The sequence below is a fragment of the Mauremys reevesii genome, linkage group 14 (assembly GCF_016161935.1).
Source record: "Mauremys reevesii isolate NIE-2019 linkage group 14, ASM1616193v1, whole genome shotgun sequence".
Classification (NCBI taxonomy): Eukaryota; Metazoa; Chordata; order Testudines; family Geoemydidae; genus Mauremys; species Mauremys reevesii.
This window is the reverse complement of record NC_052636.1, coordinates 12,949,666-12,964,027: the sequence shown is the minus strand read 5'-3', so window position 1 is coordinate 12,964,027 and position 14,362 is coordinate 12,949,666. Positions and strand designations below refer to the sequence as shown.

Below are 14,362 nucleotides of genomic sequence, written 5' to 3'. Positions count from 1 at the left end.
CAGGCTGAGCAGGAACAGTACAGGGGCTCAGGCCTCTGGCGGCAGGCTGAGCAGGAACAGTACAGGGCTCGGGCCTCTTGCGGCAGGCTGAGCAGAATTGCAGTACAGGGGCTCAGGCCTCTTGGCAGGCTGAGCACTGAACAGTACAGGGCTCAGGCCTCTTAAGCCAGGCCGAGGCAGGGGTGCTGAGTACAGGGCTCAGGCCTCTTGCGGCAGGCCGAGCAGGAGGAACAGTGCAATGCCCCAACACGGCAGGCGAGCAGGGAACAGTACAGGGGCTCAGGCCTCTTGCGGCAGGCCGAGCAGGAACGTTACAGGCTCAGGCCTCTTGCGGCAGGCGAGCAGGGAGACAATTACAGGGCTCCAGGCCTCTTGCGGCAGGCAGGCAGGGAACAATTACAGGGCTCAGGCCTCTTGCGGCCCAGCCGAGCAGGGAACAGTACAGAGGCTCAGGCCTCTTCGCGGCGGGCAGGCAGGGAACAGTACAGGGCTCAGGCCTCTTGCGGCAGGCGAGCAGGGAACAGCCTGGGGGCTCCAGGCCTGCTTGAAACGCCGAGCGGGAGACAGTGATACAGGGCTCCAGGCCTCTTGCGGCAGGCAGGCAGGAACAGTACAGGGCTCAGGCCTTGCCTCTTGCGGCGAGCCCGAGGCAGGGAACAGTACAGGGGCTCTCAGGCCTCTTGCGGCAGGCCGGCCGTGAGCAGCTGCAGGAGCTCAGGCCTCTTGCGGCGGGCCCGGGCCGTGAACAGTACAGGGCTCGGAGAGGCGCTGCTGCAGGTGGGCCGGGAGCAGTACAGGAGCTCAGGCCTCTTGCGGCAGGCCGAGCAGGGGAACAGTCTGGGGCTCAGGCCTCTTAGAGGCAGGCCGGGCAGGGAACAGTGCAGGGCTCAGGCCTCTTGCGGCAGGCGAGCAGGGAACAGTACAGGGAGGCTCAGGCCTCTTGCGACGGGTGAGCGGGGAACAGTACAGGGCTCAGGCCTCGCTGGCAGGCCGGAGCAGGGAACAATGCAGGGGCTCGGGCCTCTTTGCGGCAGGCAGGCAGAACAATTACCACAGGAGCAGGCCTGCCCAAACGGCGAGCGAGAACAATGCAGAACTCTGGGAATATCTTGCGGCAGGCGAGCAGGAACAATGCAGAGGTTCAGGCCTCTGCGGCGGGCCGGGCAGGGAACAGTGAGGGCTCGGGCCTCTTGCGGCGAGCGGGCATTGAACAGTACAGGAGCTCAGGCCTCTTGCGACGGGCGGGCAGTGAACAATTACAGGGAGCTCAGGCCTCTTGCGTGACGGGCGAGGAACGACACAGGAGCTCGGGCCTCCTGCGGCAGGCGAGCAGTGAACAATTACGGGCTCAGGCCTCTTCGGCGGGCGAACGGTGAACAGTACAGGGGCTCAGGCCTCTTTGCGGCCGAGCCAGGCAGGGCGTGCACAGGGCTCCAGGCCTCTGTGGCAGGCTGAGCCGTGAACAGTACAGGGCTCGGGCCTCTTCGCGGCAGGCTGGGCAGGGAACGAATACAGGGGCTCGGGCCTTGCGGCAGGCCGGCCGTAAACAGTACAGGGCTCAGGCCTCTTCAGCGGGCTGGTGTGGAACAGTGCAGAGCTCAGGCCTCTTTAGCGGCAGGCTGAGCCGTGAACAGTAGGAGCTCAGGCCTCTTGCGGCAGGCAGGGCAGGGGAACGAGTACAGGGCTCAGGCCTCTTGCGGCAGGCTGAGCGGGGAACAGTACAGGGGGCCTCAGGCCTCTTGCGGCAGGCCGGGCAGGAACAGTGCAGGAGCTCAGGCCTCCTGCGGCCCAGGCCGAGCGGGAACAGTGCAGGAGCTCAGGCCTCCTGCGTGAGCGAGCGGGGTGATACAGGGAGCTCGGAGCCTCTTAGCGGCAGGCCGAGCAGTGAACAGTACAGGGCTCAGGCCTCTTGCGGCAGGCCGAGCAGGGAACAGTACAGGGGCTCTTGGGCCTCTGCGGCAGGCGAGCAGGGAACAGTACAAGCTCTCAGGCCTCTTGCGGCAGGCGGGCAGGGAACAGTACAGGAGGCTCAGGCCTCTTGCGGCAGGCGGGCCGAGGGAACAGTTACAGGGGCTCAGGCCTCCTCTGCGGCAGGCGAGGCAGGGGAACAGTACAGGGGCTCCTTCCAGGCCTCTTGCGGCAGGCTGAGCAGTAAACAGTACAGGGCTCAGGCCTCTTGCGGCAGGTGAGGCCGTAAGGGACAGCTACAGGAGCTCCAGGCCTCTTGCCCGTGGCAGGCTGAGCCGTGAACAGTACAGGGGCTCAGGCACTCTTGCGGCTGCAGGCTGAGGCAGAAGTAGAACAGTACAGGGGCTCAGGCCTCTTGCGGCCCAGGCTGAGCAGGGAAACAGTATACAGGAGCTCAGGCCTCTGGCGGCAGGCCGAGCAAGAGGGCGTGAACAGTACAGAGCCTCAGGCCTCTTGCGGCAGGCTGAACCGAGAACAATTACAGGAGCTCAGGCCTCTTACGCTTCGAAGAGCCGGAGCAGAGAGGTGCTCATCACAGAGGCTCAGGGCCTGCGGCCAGGCAGGCAGGGAACAGTACAGAGCAGGCACTCTTGCGGCAGGCGAGCAGGGAACAATACCAGGGACTCCAGGCCTCTTCACGGCAGAGCCAGGCAGGAACAGTACAGGGCTCAGGCCTCTTGCGACGGAAGCTGGGCAGGGAACAGTAAAGGGCTCGGCCTCTTACGGCAGTGACAGGGAACAGTACAGGAGCTCAGGCCTCTTAGGCAAACTGAGCAGGGAGTGTTGGGAGCTCAGGCCTCTGCGGCAGAGGCTGAGCAGGAACAGTACGGGGCTCAGGCCTCTGCGGCGACTGGGCAGGAACAATTACAGAGGGCTCAGGCCTCTTGCGGCAGGCTGAGCAGGAACAGTGCAGGGGCTCAGGCCTCTTGCGGCAGGCTGAGCAGGGGAGCAGTACAGGGGGCTCGGGCCTCTTCACGACAGGCTGAGCGAGGAACAGTGCAGGGGCTCGGGCCTCTTGCGTGAGCTGAGCGAGGAACAGTAAAGGGGCTCGGCCTCTTGCTGACAGGCTGAGCAGGGGAACAGTGATACAGGGGGCTCAGGTACCTCTTGCGGCAGGCTAGGCAGAGGAGGTAGTACGGGCTCAGGCCTCTGGCCAGGCTGGGCAGGAATGTCTAGGAAACAGGCCTCTTGCGGCAGGCTGAGCAGGGAGTGTGCAAGCTCAGGCCTCTTGCGGCAGGCTGGGCGAGGAGCAGTACAGGGGCTCTCAGGCCTCTGCGGCCCAGGCTAGAGCAGGGTACAGTACAGGGCTCAGGCCTCTGGCCAGGCTGAGCACTGAACAGTACAGAGCTCAGGCCTCTTTGTCAGGCAGGTGAGGAGGAACAGTACAGGGGCTCCAGGCCTCTTGCGGCAGGCAGGCAGGGAACAGTACAGGGGCTCCAGGCCTCTTGCGGCAGGCTGAGCAGGCAGGGGCTCAGGCCTCTTGCGGCAGGCTGAGCAGGGAACAGTACAGGGCTCAGGCCTCTTGCGGCAGGCTGAGCAGGGAACAGTACAGGGGCTCAGGCCTCTTGCGGCAGGCTGAGCAGGGAACAGTACAGGGCTCAGGCCTCTTGCGGCAGGCTGAGCAGGGAACAGTACAGGGCTCAGGCCTCTTGCGGCAGGCTGGGAACAGTACAGGGGCTCAGGCCTCTTGCGGCAGGCTGAGCAGGAACAGTACAGGGGCTCAGGCCTCTTGCGGCAGGCTGAGCAGGGAACAGTACAGGGCTCAGGCCTCTTGCGGCAGGCTGAGCCGGGAACAGTACAGGGCTCAGGCCTCTTGCGGCAGGCTGAGCAGGGCAGGGCTCAGGCCTCTTGCGGCAGGCTGAGCAGGGAACAGTACAGGGGCTCAGGCCTCTTGCGGCAGGCTGAGCAGGGAACAGTACAGGGGCTCAGGCCTCTTGCGGCAGGCTGAGCAGGGACCAGTAGAGGGGCGCAGGCCTCTTGCGGCGGGCTGAGCAGTGAACAGTACATGGGCTCAGGCCTCATGCGGGAGGCTGAGCAGGGCACTGTACAGGGCCTCAGGCCTCTTGCGGCAGGCTGAGCCGGGAACAGTACAGGGGCTCAGGCCTCTTGCGGCAGGCCGAGCAGGGAACAGTACAGGGCTCAGGCCTCTTGCGGCAGGCTGAGCAGGGAACAGTACAGGGCTCAGGCCTCTTGCGGCAGGCTGAGCAGGGAACAGTACAGGGCTCAGGCCTCTGCGGCAGGCTGAGCAGGGAACAGTACAGGGCTCAGGCCTCTTGCGGCAGGCTGGGCCGGGAACAGTACAGGAGCTCAGGCCTCTTGCGGCAGGCTGGGCAGGAACAGTACAGGGCTCAGGCCTCTTGCGGCAGGCCTGGAGGAACAGTACAGGGCTCAGGCCTCTGCGGCAGGCTGAGCAGGGAACAGTACAGGGCTCAGGCCTCTTGCGGCAGGCTGAGCCGGGAACAGTACAGGGCTCAGGCCTCTTGCGGCAGGCTGAGCCGGGGACAGTACAGGGGCTCAGGCCTCTTGCGGCAGGCTGAGCCGGAACAGTACAGGGGCTCAGGCCTCTGGTGCAGGCTGAGCCGGGGAACAGTACAGCTCAGGCCTCTTGCGGCAGGCTGAGCTGGGAACAGTGGGCTCAGGCCTCTTGCGGCAGGCTGAGCAGGAACAAGTACAGGGGCTCAGGCCTCTTGCGGCAGGCCGAGCAGGGAACAGTACAGGGGCTCAGGCCTCTTGCGGCAGGCCGAGCAGGGAACACGGGCTCAGGCCTCTTAGGCAGGCTGAGCAGGGAACAGTACAGGGGCTCAGGCCTCTTCGGCAGGCTGAGCAGGGGAACAGTACAGGGCTCAGGCCTCTTGCGGCAGGCGGGCAGGGAACAGTACAGGGCTCAGGCCTCTTGCGGCAGGCTCAAGTGAACAGTACAGGGGCTCAGGCCTCTCAAGGCTGAGCAGAACAGTACAGGGGCTCAGGCCTCTTGCGGCAGGCTGAGCAGGGAACAGGTACAGGGCTCAGGCCTCTTCGGCAGGCTGAGCCGGGAACAGTACAGGCTCAGGCCTCTTGCGGCAGGCTGAGCCGACAGTCAGGGGCTCAGGCCTCTGCGGCAGGCTGAGCAGGGAACAGTACAGGGCTCAGGCCTCTTGCGGCAGGTGAGCAGACAGGGGCTCAGGCCTCTTGCGGCAGGCTGGAACAGTACAGGCTCAGGCCTCTTGCAGGCTACGGGAACAGTACACTCAGGCCTCTGAATTTCAAGTATCAGAGGAACAGGGGCTCAGCTCAGGCCTCTTGGGCTGAGCTGAATCCGGGAGCAGGGCATAGACCCAGGCCTCAGAGTGGCAGCCGGAGCATGAACAGGTGGGAGCACGGAATCTGATGGGGTCTGAATAGGGAAATTTGGGCTGAATGGAATTACTATGGCGGGTAGTTTGAAAGACCAGACACCAAAAATGCTGGATTCTCAATGGTCAGCTGTCAAACAGGGAATCTGAGTAGGGTCCCACAAGGAGGTCAGGCCTGGTTCGCAATGTTCCATTATTGTCATGAATGACTTGGACTCACGGAGAGGAGAGTTTGTTGATATAATTTGAGGCTGACATCAAGCCAGGAGGGTTGCAAAGCACTTCTTGGGCAGGATTAGAACTCAAGCACTGTGACAGCTTGGAAAATTGAAGCTGAAATCAACAAGCTGAAATTCCATGAAGACAAGTGGGAAGTGCACCACTGAGGAAGGAAAAATCCAATGCCCACCTGGGACATAATTGGCTGCTGGGGTCTTACTGCTCAAAGGATCTGAAATTATAGTGGAATATAAAGGCAATAATTAGACACACTTGGGGAAAAGGATAATATCATTCTAGTCTGTATTAACTAAGAGTGTTGTGAGTAAAACCCAGGAGGTCATTGTCTGGCCCTGGTGAGACCTCAGTTGGAGAACTGGGTGGGGAAAGGGCATCACACTTTAGGAGAGAAGTGGCCAAATTGGAGAGAGTCCAGAAAAAAACAACAAACATGATAAAAGGTTTAGAAACCCTGATCTATGAGGCCAGGTTAAAAAAAAAAGGGCACATTTAGTCCTGAGAGAAGAAGACCGAGAGTGGGGACCTGATAGTCTTCAAATATGTTACAAAGAGGACGATGATCAATTGTTCTCTGGTCCTGCTGAAGGCAGGAGAAGAAGAAATGGGATTAATCTTCAACAAGGGAGATTGAGGTTAGATATTATGAAAAGCTTTCTCTCTCTAAAGAAAGTTAACTCTGGAGCAAGCACAGAGGTTGTGGAATCTCCATCATTGGAGGTTTCTAAGAACTGGTTGGACAAACACCGGAGGTTGCGAGTGATTGGTCATTTCTGGGGTACAACGCAAAGCGAAACATCGGGGAGGCACATTTGTCACAGGGGCGTATTGTCAGTTGTCTCGTTGTGCTGAAATAGGTCGTGATGATATTTCATTCTAACCCGCCCGCTGGCTCAGAGATTGAAGGCTCTGTCTCTGGTCCCTTCCCAGGGCATGGGCTCGGGGATCGAGGGGACCAAGGTGCTGATGGCCAAAGGCATGTCCTGCCTGACCTACAACTCCCTCTGCTTACCTGATGACATCCACGAGCGCGGGGTTGACTGCATCCCCAACTACTACTACAGGGATGATGGGCTGAAGATCTGGTCGGCCATTGAGAGGTAAGGAGCAGGGCCGGGGCAGAGGGTGGCGAGGAAGCAGATGGCATGGAACATTCCCACCGGCTCAGAGTTGCTTGGAAACACGGCTTTCCTGCCCAGGGCCGCCCAGAGGATTCAGGGCCTGGGGTCTTCGGCAGCAGGGGCCCCGGCACAGCGTAATTCGGCGGTGGGGATCCCACCGCTCCAGGACCACCGCCCGATGAGCGAAGCCCGTGGCGGGAGGCCCCACCACTGAATTTCCGCCAAGACCTAGTACTGGTGGCGGGTCCCGCTTGGCGGTAATTTCACGGCGAGGGTCCTTCCGCCACCCCACCCCACTGCCAAAGACCTGGGCGGAAGGAGCTCGGGGCCCTGGGTCTTGCAAGAGCTTTCCGGTGCCCTGGGCGAGTGAAGGACCTGGGGCCTGGGGCAAATTGCCCCTGGGCGGCCCTATTCCTGCCACATAAAGAATTCTGAGTTAAAAACTGGAATTCCCCAAAGGCTCTTTTTCAGACACCTGCCTCACGCACCCAGCTGCATTGCATGAAAGCTCCTTGAGCCACTCACGAATCACACAGAGGAGAGCACCAGCCAATTCTCCCCAGCCTTGCACACCAGGACTATACCATCTCACCCTGGTCAGAAGCCTGGCCAGTTTCCCAGTCCGCCCCTCCCTCACTGTGGGACTAAATCGGGGTGGGGGGGCAGATAATCTTCATCCAAGAATATTAAAGGAACTGGTACATGAAATTGCAAGCCCATTAGCAAGAATTTTTAATGAATCAGTAAACTCAGGGGTTGTACCACGACTGGGAATTGCTAACATAGGTCCTATTATTAAGAAAGGGGAAAAATGTGATTTGAGTAAGTATAGGCCTGTTAGTTTGACATCTGCAGCATGCAAGGTCTTGGAAAAATTTCTGAAGGAGAAAGTAGTTAAGGACATTGAGGTCAATGGTAATTGGGACAAAATACAACATGGTTTGACAAAGGTAGATCGTGCCAAAGCAACCTGATCTCCTTCTTTGAGAAGGTAACAGATTTTAGACAAAGGAAACGCGTGGATCTAATTTACCTCAATTTCAGTAAGGCATTTGATACAGTTCCACATGGGAATTATTAGTTAAATTGGAAAGATGGGGATCAATATGAAAATGGAAAGGTGGATAAGGAACTGGTTAAAGGGAGACTACAATGGCTCTTACTGAAAGGTGAACTGTCAGGCTGGAAGGAGGTTACCAGTGGAGTTCCTCAGGGATCGGTTTTGGGACCAATCTTATTTAATCTTACTGACCGTGGCACAAAAGTGGGAATGTGCTAATAAACTTTGCAGATGACACAAAGCTGGGAGTTATTGCTAACATAGATAAGGACCGGGATATCATACAGGAAGATCTGGATGACCTTGTAAACTTGAGTAATAGTAATATGATGAAATTTAATAGTGAAAAGTGCAAGGTCATGCATTTAGGGATTAATAACAAGAATTTTGGTTATAAATTGGGGACGCATCAGTTGGAAGTAACAGAGGAGGAGAAGGACCTTGGAGTATTGGTTGATCACAGGATGACTATGACCCGCCACTGTGATATGGCCGTTAAAAGCTAATAATGCGGTCTTGGGATGCATCAGGCGAGGTATTTCCAGCAAAGATAAGGAGGTGTTAGTACCATTATATAAGGCACTGGTGAGACCTCATCTGGAATCCTGTGTGCAGTTCTGGTCTCCCATATGTAAGAAGGATAAATTCAAACTGGAACAGGTACAGAGAAGGGTTACTAGCATGATTTGAGAAATGGAAAACCTGTCTTATGAAAGGAGACTCAAAGAGCTTGGCTTGTTTAGCCTAACCAAAAGGAGGCTGAGAGGGGATATGATGGCTCTTTATAAATAGATCAGAGGGATAAATATCAGGGAGGGAGAGGAATTATTCAAGCTCAGTACCAATGTGGACACAAGAACAAATGGATATAAACTGGTGAGTCTTGCCCACATGCTCAGGGTTTAGCTGATCGCCATATTTGGGGTCGGGAAGAAATTTTCCTCCAGGGCAGATTGCCAGAGGCCCTGGAGGTTTTAAACCTTCGCCCCCCTCTGCAGTGTGGGGCAGGGTCACTTGCTGGAGGATTCTCTGCAGCTTGAGGTCTTCAAACCACGATTTGAGGACTTCACTAACTCAGACATAGGATAGGGGTTTGATACAGGGATGGGTGGGTGAGATTCTGTGACCTGCGGTGTGCAGGAGGTCAGACTAGATGATCATAATGGTCCCTTCTGATGAATGACGCATATGGGTTTTCCAGGGAGCTATTTTGAGGTACAGTGTGTCACAGATTCTATTCCTGATATCTGGAGGTTCCCTAGTAACAAGGCAGTGTGGTGCCAATGGGCAGCTTTGGGCACTAAAAAAGTAACCCTACCACAATGGAAAAGTCAACCCCCATCAAATATTGATGCCTGGCTTGGTGATCTGGCTTATCACACAGCTAACGAATGGCTGGCATTGCGGAGAAAGGGAATGCATGAAAAATTCAAAGCAATTTGGACTGATTTATTAGAGGTCTATGATCAATGTAGACACTGAAGATAGATATGTCACATCCCCTCCCCTGCCTTTATCCTAACCCCCGTCACTTACTTTGTGTGGTAGATTGGTTGGCTTAGGAAAAATGAATGAAAACTTGTAAATACACAAGAATGGAGAGGAAAAGTCAAACTTTTGGGAATTTTGCCCCAAATCAAATTCCGGGGAAAGGTCTCATTGGGGGTGAATGGAAACACTTGGTTTCAGTCAAGCCAAGATGTTTTGTGTCAATGGTGATGCTTATTTAATGTATTAACTTCCACAAGAGCAAGTCTAATTTGAAATGAAAACTTCAACTCTGCTGTAGACGAGATCCAGGATCACCTGGAGGTCAGGCCGGCGGCTTAGCCACCAGGCCATGCTCCCACAGCTAGGAAAGGGCGAAGTGGAGGGGACACTAGGTAACGGCCAGGGTGCACAGTACCACTGGGCTGTTTGGTGATGCTGGCTGAGTGACGCTGGTGCACTGGGGAGTGATGTGGCCTGCATCGACCCATCCAGGCCGACACATCTCTGTTCTTTCCAGCTTCGTCTCCGGCATCGTCAGACACTATTACCGCAGCGACGCCCACGTCCTGGCCGACTGCGAGCTGCAGGCCTGGGCAGACGAGATCTTCCATGAATGCTTCCTGGGGAACGAGGCATCTGGTAAGGGCCATGTGAACCCAGAGCTCTGCAGCCGCTGGTCACCGGGCTCCATGCAGGGGTGGCTGGGGGACATCTCCAGACTGCGTGTCTGTCAGCCAGATCCCAGCTGATGTCAATGGGCGTCTCTCCATTGGAGTCAATGGGGCCAGATCCCAGCTGGTGTCAATGGGTGTCTCTCCATTGGAGTCAATGGGGCCGGATCCCAGCTGGTTCAATGGGCGTCTCTCCATTGGCGTCAATGGGGCCAGATCCCAGCTGGCGTCAATGGGTGTCTCTCCATTGGAGTCAATGGGATCGGATCCCGGTTGGTGTCAATGGGTGTCTCTCCATCGGAGTCAATGGGGCCAGCGACCCTGCAGGGACAGGGTGGCCTGGATCACGGTGGTGGGACGGGGCTGTGGGGTGACTGGGAACGGCCCCGCCGTGGGAACGGGCAGGGCAGGGAGATGGCGCGTGGCTGAGCTGAGACCTGGAGCAGGGGAGCGACTCACTGGGGGAGGCTCCGGCAGAGGGAGGCATCAAACCCGGCTCTAGGGGTCCCAGCCTAAGGCCACAGAGCAGGGTCGGGCCAGGTCAGTGACAGGTCAGTCTCCATCCCGCAGGCTTCCCCTCATCCCTGCAGAGCATCCCCGAGCTCATCAAGTACCTGACCATGTGGATCTACTGCTGCTCGGCCCGGCACGCCGCCCTCAGCAACGGGCAGGTAGGGAGAGGCCAGCCAGGGTGCTCGGGGGGGGGGCTCATTCCCTACCCCCCACAGGGACCTGGGGTGCAGCCACCGACACCCCCACCCTGCACCCCCCCACACGGGGCCCTGGGGTCCAGCCACTGACATCCCGGCACCCAGCATGGGGACCTGGGATCCCGCCACCAACACCCGCACCCTGCACCCCACCCCAATGACACCTCAATCCCCAGGACCCTGCTCTAGCGGCCAATCCCCCACCCAGCACCCAACTCCAGTGAGATCCTGGACACCTCAGGACCCTGCCCCAGCCCCCCAGGACCCTCCCCCACTGCCGCACTCAGTCCCCCCACCCCTCCTGATTCTCCCACCCGTTGGCCGTGGGAGAGATTCCGACCAAGCCCCGGGTGCCCAGGCCTCTTGGTTGAGCCAGACCTTCCCTGTGCTGATGCCCCCTGGGCGGGGTGAGGACGGGATCCCTGGCTGGGCTGGGGGGTCCCCGGCTGCTCTGACTGGGGGGTCTCTCTGGGCCGCAGTACGAGTTCGGCGCTTGGATGCCCAACTTCCCGTCCTCCATGAGGAACCCCCCGCCCCAGGCCAAGGGCACCTCCTCCCTGGAGAGCTACCTGGACACCATCCCGGAGGTCAACAGCACCAGCATCGCCATCTACACCCTCTGGGTCCTCAGCTGCGAGCTGGGGGACTCGGTGAGGACACGGGAGCTATGGGGGGCCGTGGGGCAGGGGCAGCAGGGGGCGCTCTCCCCTGGCAGGCGGGGCCGGCAGTGGGGGGCGCTGTGGGGCAGGGCGGGGGGCTCGGCAGGGGGCGCTCTCCCCTGGCAGGCAGGGCTGGCCCCAGGGTGGCGCTAGGGGCGCTGGGCTGTGGCTGGGGGTGTCTCTTTAATGAGCCGTTCAGCTGAGTTCTCCCCCCCCGTGTGGTAACAATAAAGGACCCGCTGACATTTCCCATGAGCCAGGGCATGAACCCAGGTGTCCCGGCCCAGCTGCACTTTGGGGGATTCCGTTCAAACACCCATAAATTCCACCGTGTTGTTTCAACCGGCCACAGGATTCTCCTTCCCTCCCTGGCGTGAACTCTTCCCAGTGTTGCTACACAGCTGTTAAACACCTTCCTGCGCTCTAGGGCACATGAGGGATCCTTGTGTAACCAGCCGCCCGCCCCAGAGGTGGCTGCATCTCAGCACCGGGCGAGGGTCCCGGATAACCAGCCACCCCACCCCAGAGGTGGCTGAATCTCAGCGCCGGGCGAGGTCCCTGGGTAACCGGCCGCCCCACCCCAGAGGTGGCTGCATCTCAGCGCCGGGCGAGGGGTCCCTGGGTAACCAGCCGCCCTACCCCAGAGGTGGCTGCATCTCAGCGCCGGGCGAGGGGTCCCTGGGTAACCGGCCGCCCCGCCCCAGAGGTGGCTGCATCTCAGCGCCAGGCGAGGGGTCCCCTGATCACCTGCCACCCGACCCCAGAGGTGTCTGCATCTCAGCGCCGGGCGAGGGGTCCCTGGGTAACCAGCCGCCCCACCCCAGAGGTGGCTGCATCTCAGCATCAGGTGAGGGAGCCCTTCCGTGTTGTCCCTCACTGCTCTCCCGTTCCCTTGCAGAGATCCCTGGGCACATACCCCGAGGAGCACTTCACGGAGGAGGAGCCCAAGCGGCTGATCGCAGCCTTCCAGGGGCGCCTGGCCCAGCTCTCCCAGGAGATCCAAGAGAGGAACAAATCCCTGCCCATCCCCTACCGCTACCTGGATCCCCACCAAATCGAGAACAGCACGTCCATCTGAGCCCGACCGGCGAGCCCCAGGGACGGGCCCCACGCGGCCGCTGGCAACGCTGTCCCTGTGATCCTCTCCCAGGAACAATAAACCAGACTGGTTCCACTCTGACTGGCTGATTCTGTCTAGTGGGGTACAGCCCAGGGGGCTGAGAGCCAGGACTCCTGGGTTCTCTCCCTGGCTCTGGGAGGCGCTGGTGGGTTAAAGCAGGGGGGCTGAGAGCCAGGACTCCTGGGTTCTCTCCCCGGCTCTGGGAGGCGCTGGTGGGTTAAAGCAGGGGGGTTGGGAGCCAAGGACTCCTGGGTTCTATACCTGACTCGAGGAGGGGAGGGGAGTCTAGTGGGTAAAGCAGGGGGGTGCTGGGACCCAGGACTCCTTAGTTCTATACCTGGATCTGGGGGGTGTGAGGGGGCTGGTGGTTAGAGCAGAGGGGTGTGATGTTACTGACATAACCTGTAACTGTATAGATCGTTTTTGCAACCACTGCTATATATTTGCAGCGAAGATTGTTGTGTGAGGTGTCTGTGAAAAGGTTATGATTTGCTGATTATGATTATGCTATCTGGATGCGTGTATCATTTTTGTAGTTGCAGTTATGAATATTGGCTATGTACTTGTATCTCAATGTGTTCTAATTCTGAAGTAGCCTTGGTAAAGCATTTGGTCAGCTTCTTGAGAAAGTAATTTGCAAGTTAAGTGCCCAATCAAGAAACAGTTAACGGGCAATGGACCTTGGGAGACTCCAATCCACATAAGAAGTCTTCCTGGCTACTGTCGGTACAGATCTGAGTCATGCATGGACATGTGACTTGCCCATGTGACTCCAAACTCCATTTTGCTGTAATTTTCCACGGTAAGAACAAAGAAGTGTCCTTATGCCTGGAAGAGACTATACAAGGTGATGTTACCTCATCTCCATCTTGTCTTCAATCCTGCTTCATACCTCTGGAGGGACTTTGCTATAAACTGAAGTTCTGAACAAAGGACTGACTGACCCATCCCAGCTGTGGATGGACTCCAGAGACTTGATTTGAACCTGATTTATTCCATCACTGCGACAAGCCTGAACCAAGAACTTTGCCGTTACTGTCTGTAACTGATTCCTTTAACCAGTTTTAGCTCTCATCTAGATTTCTTTCTTTTATGAATAAACCTTTAGATTTTAGATTCTAAAGGACTGGAAACTGTGATTTGTGGGTAAGATCTGATTTGTATATTGACCTTGGTCCTTTGGGATCGAGGCAACCTTTTTTCTTTTACTGGGGTCTTGGTTTTCATAACCATTCATCCCCATAACGAGCGGCACTGGTGGGGATACTGGAGTGTCTGAGGGAATTGCTTGTGTGACTTGTGGTCAGCCAGTGGGGTGAGACCGACGTCATCTCCATTTGGCGGGTTTGGTTTCCCTTGGTGTGCAAAGGAACCCCAGCCTAGGGCTGTGACTGCCCTGCTCTAAACAATCTGTCCTGAATTGATATTCTCATAAATATCCCACAAAAGGCAGCATCGTTACAGGGGGGCTGGTGGTTAGAGCAGGGGGGGATGGGAGCCAGGACTCCTGGGTTCTCTCCCCGGCTCTGGGAGGGGAGTGGGGGCTGGTGGTTAGAGCAGGGGGGGCTGGGAGCCAGGACTCCTGGGTTCTCTCCCCGGCTCTGGGAGGGCAGTGGGGGCTGGTGGGTCAGAGCAGGGGGGGCTGGGAGCCAGGACTCCTGGGTTCTCACCAGGCTCTGGGAGGGCAGTGGGGCTGGTGGTTAGAGCAGGGGGGGCAGGGAGCCAGGACTCCTGGGTTCTCTCCCGGCTCTGGGAGGAGTGGAGCTGGTGGTTAGAGTGGGGCTGGGAGCCAGGACTCCTGGGTTCTCTCCCGGCTCTGGGAGGGGAGTGGGGCTGGTGGTTAGAGCAGGGGGGCGGGGAGCCAGGACTCCTGGGTTCTCTCCCTGCCTCGGGGAGGGGAGTGGGGTCTGGTGGGTTAGTGCAGGGGGGGCTGGGAGCCAGGACTCCTGGGTTCTCTCCCCGGCTCTGGGAGGGGAGTGGGAGCTGGTGGTTA

The 14,362-nt window shown here is 58.3% G+C and overlaps 1 protein-coding gene across 1 annotated transcript in view; it reads left to right on the top strand.

Moving 5' to 3' along the window:
• The window catches only part of LOC120381499 (arachidonate 12-lipoxygenase, 12R-type-like), an 84,977-nt gene extending 72,522 nt beyond the window's left edge, over positions 1–12,455 (top strand). Inside the window, exons 11-14 of the mRNA XM_039499677.1 lie at positions 9,727–9,848; positions 10,451–10,551; positions 11,070–11,240; positions 12,148–12,455. Coding sequence (XP_039355611.1) covers positions 9,727–9,848; positions 10,451–10,551; positions 11,070–11,240; positions 12,148–12,327 — 574 coding nt within the window. The 3' untranslated portion in view covers positions 12,328–12,455. The remainder of the gene's footprint in view (positions 1–9,726; positions 9,849–10,450; positions 10,552–11,069; positions 11,241–12,147) is intronic.
• The last annotated feature ends 1,907 nt before the right edge of the window (positions 12,456–14,362 follow it).